This window comes from Pyrus communis, chromosome 14 (genome assembly GCF_963583255.1).
Source record: "Pyrus communis chromosome 14, drPyrComm1.1, whole genome shotgun sequence".
Taxonomy (NCBI): Eukaryota; Viridiplantae; Streptophyta; class Magnoliopsida; order Rosales; family Rosaceae; genus Pyrus; species Pyrus communis.
The window spans coordinates 24567742-24577259 of NC_084816.1; the positions used below are offsets into that span (position 1 = coordinate 24567742).

General features: G+C 42.6%; 2 protein-coding genes across 2 annotated transcripts; one reads left to right on the top strand and one right to left on the bottom strand.

Annotated features, from left to right (window-relative positions):
• Positions 1-1899: 1899 nt before the first annotated feature.
• Positions 1900-3147, top strand: LOC137716485 (stress-related protein-like). Its single transcript, XM_068455942.1, has 3 exons — positions 1900-2015; positions 2271-2495; positions 2584-3147. The coding sequence occupies exons 1-3, from the start codon at positions 1980-1982 to the stop codon at positions 2998-3000; spliced, it is 678 nt and encodes a 225-aa protein (XP_068312043.1). The 5' UTR covers positions 1900-1979; the 3' UTR covers positions 3001-3147.
• A 454-nt stretch (positions 3148-3601) lies between these two features.
• LOC137715115 (translocase of chloroplast 159, chloroplastic-like) lies at positions 3602-8104 on the bottom strand. The gene has a single exon (XM_068454342.1). It carries the CDS (start codon positions 7919-7921, stop codon positions 3821-3823), a length of 4101 nt encoding a protein of 1366 aa, XP_068310443.1. The 5' UTR covers positions 7922-8104; the 3' UTR covers positions 3602-3820.
• Positions 8105-9518: the final 1414 nt, after the last annotated feature.

Sequence of the window (9518 nt, forward strand, 5' to 3'; positions counted from 1 at the left end):
AAAATGTGTTCGTTAGCTAGGTCATGTACCATGCCGTAATTGCCATCTGCATATGTGAGCCTGCTTAAAGAACAAATATGATATCTTATTATGCCTGATCATTTAGTTAATTAATCTAACATTGTTTAGTCTCTATATGTAGGAAGACAACTACAAAAGCATACTGGAAAATCTTAATATTCCCCGTACGGTAAATTATTTGACCCTTTAAATTTTGTTTGGAGCTAAGAATGTTCTTAGCTTAGCTCCACGATTTAGTTGTTCATATCTTTATCCTTAATTTGTTTCTAATATACGATTTATATACCTTTTGTAGCCAACGTTTCATTTCTATCAAAATGGGAAAAAGGTAGCTGATATAACCCGTAAAAACTGGGAGAGTGAAGCTTACGAGATCTCCTCGAAAAAGACTCTTGTGAAACTCTACGTGTAAGTATTTTCTAGATTATCTTATATTTGTTATGAATGAATCTCATATTGATAAGAAAAATAAACTTTGCATGGTTTATAAGTAGGGATATTTCTCATATTACGAATTGGTTTTATGCTAGAACCTTAACCTTCTTCACAATGTCAGAGCAAGTTATCCCACATGTAAAGTCCAAGGGGCACATGTGCTCTACATCATCCTGTTTGTGTTATCTACGTGTTTGACTCAAAAATTGACCACACGTGAGAGAGCGTGTTGAGAATGAATCTCATATTGATAGAAGAAGAACATTGCATAAGCTCATAAGTAATTAAGTTAGGTTACACCTATTTTGCCAGTTAGTTTTATAGTGGAAATTAAGTTAGGCTACTCTCATATTGTCGGTTAGTTTTACGATGGATGTACTCTCAACTTTCTTCACATTTTGCGTGCTTTTGTGAATTTATGAACATGATTTTTACTTCTTTTTTTTTTTTTTTTTTTTTCCTCTTCTTCTTCTCATGATATATTGATTGCATTATAGAAAATAGTTGTTGAATTTTCTCATCTTGCAGTCCTCAACCTAGAGAAAGATCATCTGATAAGGAGGAGAGGAGTAGAGTTGAATATACGTTGAGGTACAGAAATATCACCTGGCAATAAGGAGAGGAGTTGAATTGGTCGGTTTGGAATCGGATCCATCGCCCCGTTCCAAGTCCTTGATGTCCGACGAATCGCCGAACACTTGCCGGCCGGAGAATTTCTTTAGTTATCAGCATCCATTTTCGCAAGCTCCGATCTTTTTACTCTGCGTTAATTGGATGAAAATGTCAAATTTTCCTTTTAACCACTTTTTTGACAGCTGTAAAATGGGTGGTTTATTTTTCAACATAACATTGGGAAGTGTTATTGTACTCCAAAAATCTAATTATATATTTTTTTTTAATATAAAAAATTTAAAATGTAGAATGAGATTTTTGAAATGTTAATAATAATTCTAAAAACATTATCCAAAAAAAAAAATTTCATTGGACGGTCAGCGCAGTGCACCGCCGTAGGACGAGCGTCGTCGTAGACGATTACTGATTGAATGCAACCAAACAGACACCTCGGCCGCCGTGCCGCGCCCATGCAGAGAATATATCCTCCTCCTCTCGCCGCAAGCCGACACGTAACCGTCGTAGTGTCATCCTTAGAGGTCCACGTGTCGTCATCGCGTAAGACGTCCCCATGCTTCCCCAGCGCTTCTTCGCACCCGGCGAATTATTCCTACCACCACTACGAACCAAGAAGGAAAGATTTTTCAGATTAACCGGCACAGAAGGTGGTATATTTGGTGGGTCATCCATTCGTGTTTCGATTATAATTAAAAATTTCTCGCATTTGAACACATCCACCGTTTCCGAGACGCCACGTGGTGCGGAACATCTGATTCCAGCCGTTGATTTTTGGAGATTGTCGCCCACGTTGGAATCCCTATAAATTTGAATGAGTCGCAACGCTTCGTTTCATCTTCTCCGTTTTATTTTGAGAGTCGAAAGGCATCGAAGGTTTTGAAAGCAGAGCAAAAATGGCAGATTCTGAAGCATCGCAGTCTACACAAACGGTAAACTCTCTCTCTTATTTGCCGAGAAAGTGATAGAAATGTTCGATTATTTTTCTTTTCGGAATTATGAAACTGTTGGTTTTGATAGTGTTATGTTTGGTTGCCAAGAAAGTGACAAAAAAGCTTTTTTTTTTTTTTTTTTTTTTTTGAATTTATGAAAATGCTCTTTTGATTTTGATTTGGAAACTTTCTGTTTGGTTGCCGAGAAAGTGATGGAAAGTTTCTAATTTTTCCCTTTCGGATCTTGATTTGTAGGTGCGAGTGGACGAGAAGAAGCTCAAGTATTTGGAATTCGTTCAAGTGGCGGCGATTTACGTGGTGGTGTGCTTCTCGAGCCTGTACGAATACGCAAAGGAGAACTCCGGTCCGCTTAAACCAGGGGTTCAGACGGTGGAAGGCACCGTCCGAACCGTAATCGGACCGGTCTACGAGAAGTTACACGGCCTTCCCTTCCAATTCCTCAAATTCGTCGATCGCAAGGTCAGTCTAAAACCCTACGTTCCGCCGCCCGTTGATTTTACAGTGTAAACAGTTGATAGTTTCTCGATCGCGGTCGCGTGATTTGCAGGTGGATGAGTCATTGAGCGAGGTGGACCGTCACTTGCCAATTCTGGTGAAGCAGGCGTCGAGCCAGGCGCTATCGGTGGCGAGAGCGGTGGAGCGAGGCGGCTTGATGAGCACGGCTGAGAATATTACTGTGAGCGTGTACTACAAGTACGAGCCGGTGGCAGAGCAGTACGCCGTGTCGGCTTGGCGAGCGCTAAACCGGCTGCCGCTGTTTCCACTGGTGGCTCAGATAATAGTCCCAACCGTGTCGTACTGGTCCAACATGTACAATCGGGCCGTCGGGTCCACTGCCAACAGAGGGTACTCCGTGGCAGCGTATCTGCCGTTGATTCCGACGGAGAGGATTGCCGAGGTGTTTGAAGCAGAGAACGTGGTCGCCGTTCCGACGAAAGGTGGGGCTGTTGCAGCGCAGCGGTGATGACCGTTGATCCGGGCTGGGGGCTTTATGGTCTTTTGGCTTTTTCTTTATTTTCCGAATGTGAAGTTTATTTTGGGCCCGTTTTGGAGCTCTCGTTTTGCATTATAATCCAAAAAATTGCGTAGGCAACAAGGAGAGAAAGAAAGAGTTGAAGTAGTGCCTCTATTACGTTTTTATAGTAAATAGCAGTGCTATTCATATACTCTTTTTTTACTTTTCATATCTCTCTTAATTTTCGACTATCAAATCGAACAAATTGAAGAAGATTAAAATAATAGAAACTAACAAAATGCATGGGAATAGCACCACCCTTTGAACAATAGACATTTAAAATAAATCGATTGTTTGATTTATTAATGTAGAATTGCTCTTTAGAGCTTCTAAGAGATTAACGAATATGAGAGTATAATTTCTAAAATTTAAGCTCTAAATTGTGTATAAACTAGAAATGTCATCTTCTCGATGCTTCCTTAAAGAACGGATATCTTGCACAGAGAATTGGCTCTTACAATTACTCTATCACCAGCAGTCAGGGAAGCAAATATAAGTTGAAAAGTTATCACAAAGATTTAGGGCATCAATGGCATAGAAAAAGTACAACTGAATAAACTCAAAACTTGTCATTAACTAGGAATCATTAATACATATAATCCGAGATTTTAACAGCACCATCTCGTTGAATAAACTCGCTCTCTAAGTTCCATCTCGTTTTCGATACTAACTAATCGCGCAATCTCAACTTTATTCGACAAAATATCAAAACATCGACGCCGTAAATATAACAGAATGGAAACAGATGACAAAATGAATAGAACGTATCTTAGTAGATGGAGTAGTTCTCACTGGCTCTGGGCCAGATGCTGTTGTAGATAGCCTTGACAACCGGAATCACAGCAATGAGCGCGAGTTGGAGTTGTTCGGAGCTGCTTGTTCTGATCGAGATCTGTCCGCTGCGCTTGTTGTTCAACCCTGCACGAACAGCCATCTTGTAGTTGCGCCCGAGGGAAAACTGGGACTGGAGATTTGCCCCCAGGGCCAAGTCGCCCCTCCACCGCACTAGAGACAGACCCAATGAGGATTGATCCTGGCCGATCGGAAAATCTGCTTCCCTCAGCCGCACCTCCAAATTTGCTCCATATGCTGAGTCGCCCTGAGATCGGACAGTACCAGTAGTACCCACCAATACCAGGCGCTTGCCAACCGCATACTCCTGTTCAAGTTTGAATCCAGTGGACACATTTTCACCCAAGAATGTCACTGATACTCCGGCAGCATTCTTGAACCTCTTGGAAGTTTTGACTTTGGTGTCTCCTCGGACAATGTATGCAAGTTGCTTTCCCATGTTCTGAATGTCAAACCCTAGCATACTCGACCACTTCTCCCCGTGCTTAGCACCAACCGAGGAATCTAAATGAATATTGAACTCTTTCTTATCCTTTGTAAGCTGAACAGCAACTGCTGCCGGAAAAGAATTAGCAATGGCCAGACTATGTTCAAGGTTGACACCATCATACCCACAGTCATGGTCCCAGCCTTGGGAGTCCAACACTGGCCTTGCCGTGAACTGAGAAGTCGGCTCCAAGAACCGGTACCTGTAAGCTGGATTTTCACCATCAAAAGAAGGCGGCAAAACCATATCAGGTAATGCAACCGGCACGGCTGCTGGAGCACCGTTTTCTGGATCTTCTTCACCCAAATAACCATACTCCTCTTCACTGACCTTGCCCTTCTTCTTCATTTCTTTCATCCTTCTCAACTCCTCTTTCCACATCTTCTTCTGGAGGAGCTTAACCCTATAATCGTACTCCTCAGCGTACGCCTTCCTTTGCTCTCTGCTAAGCTTAGCAATCTGAGCCTTCTTGAGAGGCTTAAATGACGGAAGCTGATCATACTCATCCTCCTCTTCCTCTTGATCAGAATCAGACAAGTCAGCCAAGTCAATGTCTGAATCAGCATTCTCACCACCTTGATCGGTAGCAAGTTTTGGGTGCGGACGAGATTGCAACAGCCAAGACAACAAGTATGGAAGAGGAGCCGAACGGGAACGCAGACCAAAGAGCTTACGGTGATCAAATGATTCCGGAGGTTTGGAGAGATTAGACGCATCAGACAAGATCTTCATAGAGTAGCATAAGAGCAATAGATGGGATCTCCAAGCTACACCATTAGGGAGAACTTTCTGATTATCTCTCTTCCGACAAGACGGGTGGTTCTCTACAAGAGATATTGGACTCATCATACTTGGATTCATAAACCTTAGATCACCAACAGCTTGTCCAATGGTCTGCTGCATGATTTGCTCCCGCTGATTACGAAACATCTCATAATTCAGAGGGGAACCTGATGGTCCATCAGGAGGAGCAGAAGAGCTGTGAGTCAGAGTCACTATGGTGCTTCGCCAAATTGAAGGACCAAGGGCATTAGTGATTGATCTTAACAATGGCACATCACTTAGATCCCTACTTCGGGAGTCCATCCGATCCACATAGAGGACAATATCTGGGGGGGACTTTTTCATGCGCCTCTGCACAGAAGATAAGATTTTGCGATTGATGCCCTGTTCCATTGCAGCAGATTTCAGACCCGGTGTATCAAAAACCTTAATCTTGACTCCATCCACCACTCCAACAATTTCTTTCACAGTAGTTGTTCCAGGTCCAAAAGCATTAATTGGGGTCACTTCTGCACCAAAAATCGAATTTATAGTGGCACTTTTCCCAACACCTGTCTTCCCAAGAACCAGTATGTTCAAGGAGAAGTCCAAATCATCCTTCTCCTCTGCTTCAAGCTGAAGAGCGGTCATCTTTGCAGCTTCGAGGCTAAATTCTTGACTGTTTTGCCTCCCTGAAACAAGAGCTAGGCGGTATAGAACCTGCCTTGGTACTGACTCTTCTGTAGAAACACCTAATCTCTGCACAAGCCTCAAGAACTTAACCCTTATTTGCTGAAACTTTTCGAGCTTCGCTTTCTCTTCTTCACTCAAGTTCTCAGAACTGCCCCCAACTGTGACATTGGAAGATGAAAAAAGGTTTGAGTTGTTTGGTCGGGAAGCAGGTTTCAACGACCGGACTGAGGATCCCAACCCAGCAGGACGCTCAACAGAGAAAAGCCTGGAGCCATCTGGGGTGGTAAAGGTAACATTGCCACCATCTGAGGAGGCACCTGTTGCGGCTTTCAGAAGAGCTGCCAGTGCATCAGAATCAAATAACTCTTTTCCGCCCCCTTCCTCATCAGTGTCCACTTCTTCATCTGAATCCGTGGCAACCTGGCCATCAATTCTCTGTGAATGATCATGATAACTGTCAGCACCTGAGTAAGAACCACCACGGGATCCTCGCTCCAACTCTTCCAAAAACTGTTTAGCCGCCTCAGAGCTTCCAAAAATCATTCCTTCATTGTTCGCATCTGTAACTGAACCTTCATTCTCACCTTCATCATCCTGAAGATCATTATCACCGTCATCGTCAGTTTCAACTCTTATCTCTCTGTTTGAAATGGAATTTGCATCCACAGATTCAATGCCAATTTCATCTGGGATATGCTTCTCCTCAACTTCCTCAACCAGCTTTACTTCGTGGCTATCAGAACTTGAATCCAGAAATTCAGGTGCCACATATTTTCCACGGACAGCCGCTTCCAATTCATGCACTTCATCATGTACGTTCAAGTCACCGTTCTCCGGTTTTGCCTCAATCTGCGGTTCATGTTCTGATAAGTTCACAGTTTCCGTTTCAGCTCCATCCCCTACCGATGGTTTGTCATCTGACATCACATCAGCACCCGATTCCGTCGCCAGCCATTTCTCTCTGGTTTCGAAATTAGATTTCAGTTCATCCTTCCTTTCTGGCCTCTTCTCAAGATCAACTTCATCCGCACCAGCAACAATAGCAGCTTTCTCTCCATCATGTTCTACATTCCCAGACTTGGGAACAACCGCTCTGTCACGCTCAGAATCCGAGTCATTTGGTTCTTCGGTCTCACAGCTAATTTGATCAAAACCATTATCCAAACTCACACCTTCATCAACCTCCAAGCCTTTTATTTCAGATTCCTCAATCGTCTCTACATCACCAACGACAACAGCTGCTCCTGTCTGCGACAAATTGGCATGTATATCCTGCACAACTGAGTCACCTCCACTTGTAATCTCCACTCCGTTCTCTTCAACCTCAACCAACTTCTCATCAGCTGGCCCATCCACCACCACACCATTTTCTTTACTCTCTCTCACAACTTCCATTTCGCCATTGAAAACATGCTCCTCCTTAGGCTGCTCTACAGCCTTCTTATCATCTACTTCAGCCCCCTCCACCGGCTTCTCCACCACCGGGATTTCCTCCACCACCGAGCCCAAACCCTCAACCAATTTCGAATTCTCAATTACCGTATCTTCTTCACCACCACTAACACCATTTTCGTTGTCCATTTCACCCAAATTTTCACTCTTCCCCAACCCACTATCCCCCAAAACGACACCTTTAGGACCCCCACCCTCTAAACTCTTCGAATCCATAAACACTTCCTCCCCCGCATCCTCCTCGCCGTCGTCATCATCCACCGATACCTTGGCAATCGGCCGCAGACTACTCGAACTCGTCGGATAGAAAAATTCCGACGGGTTAACAAACTTCACACCGGAATCCTCTTGCACCCCTCCAACCACCACGGTATCTCCGCCTCTCACAAACGCCCTCTCGGAATCAAAATCCTCCTCCTCCCCGCTTACAAACCCCTCCTCCGTCTCGGACCCACCACCGTCACTACCGCCACCAACCCCGCTAAATTTCTCGTCATTATCAATTTTGGAAACATGGGTTTTCGATGAATCATCGATATCAGAGTACTGAGAAGAAAGAAATGAAGAACCTGGTGCGTTTGAGAGGTGCTGCGCCTCCTCTGAAGCAAAAAGCTTGGACTCCATTGGAGGCTGCTTGCTGTGAGGTGTTAATTGAAGGATTTTGCTGCACTCTCTGGAAAGAGAGAGAGTGGTTTTCGGGATATGGGTTTTGTGGAAGGGACTGTGGGACTGCGTCGGGGGAGTGAGATAAGGTTTTAGGAGAGCTGGGAGGAGACGGCGTCACGGGTTCTCTTGTTTGTAGAGGCAGGACTGGGCGTGGGAGTTCCATCCGATGCTCGCACCATTCGTGAATTTACTGGATTGCCCTTTCTCCAAAGGTTTTTTTATTTTATTTGTTGCCTTTACTCTTTTCTTCTTTTTTTTAATCTTCATTTGCTGCATTTTTGTTATTTGACTTTAACAGTCAAATTTTGTTATTTTCGTCCTTCGAAATTGATGAAACAACCCTTCATTTTATGAGAAAATTAATTAATTAGACAATATTACATAAATTAAAATTTTAAGAGTAATGTTACAGAGACTAATTTTATAAACAAAATTTACAAACTAAATGATGTGTCATCAATAAGAACGAATACGTTTATCAATGCTCAAGTACAAATCTAATCATCAACTTTCATGTCATTTAGTTTACAACAAACAAATTTAGTCTCCCTAGCATTACCCAAATTTTCAACCAATTCTAATAAACCAAATTGTTACATCCCACATCGCACAGGGAGTGGATCATGTAAGCCTTATATGTATATTCTCATCTCTACCTAGCACGAGACTTTTTGGGAGCTCATTGGCTTCGGGTTCCATTGGAACTTCGAAGTTAAGCGAGTTCGCGCGAGAGCAATCCCATAATGGGTGACCTACTAGAAAGTTCTCGTGTGAGTTCCCATAAACAAAACCGTGAGGGCATGGTCGGGGCCCAAAGCAAACAATATTGTGCTACCGTGGAGTTGAGCCTGGGATGTGGTGAGGGCCCAGGGCAGGATGTGACACAAATAATGTTGTTATTGATGATTGAATTATTATTTAAGTGTTAGTTGACGGGCTTATTTTCTTATTGCTTAAACATCATTTGGTTTACAATTTTGTTTTAAAATTTGGTTTACATGACATTGCTCTAATTTATTTGATATTATAAGCTGATACATCCGTTTTAACAAATGCATACCGCCTTCGCGATTGAAGACTATTATTCAGGACACCAGATTACTTGCATTATCCTTTTCTTTTATATCTTGGGCTTAGGTTTTTGGCTAGGGGCGAATTTTTTAGCTGATGTTATTATTAGAGTATGGGATGGATCCTTATTCACTATTGCTAGAAATATTTGTCTCTTTGATCGTACTTAAAGTGGTTGTACTCGAAGTGAGAGGATTGTATTACTCATACACTCTTTGTTAATTTATATCTTTTGAACTTCTTCAATTCATTTAATTCGATGGTCGGAAATTAAGAGGATGTGTGAGAGGTAAAAATAGTGTGTGGATAGCACCATGCTTAAGAGATTTTGTGTACATGTAGTTAAATATCCTAATGGATAAGGTGTTGAGTTTACATACATGCATATTGGATTCGAAATTCTCCGCCCTCCTAAATTATTGTAAAGTTTCGCAACTTCCCTCTCCCTTAATAATAGTAATTTGTTTTTTTAAACAAAAAAAAG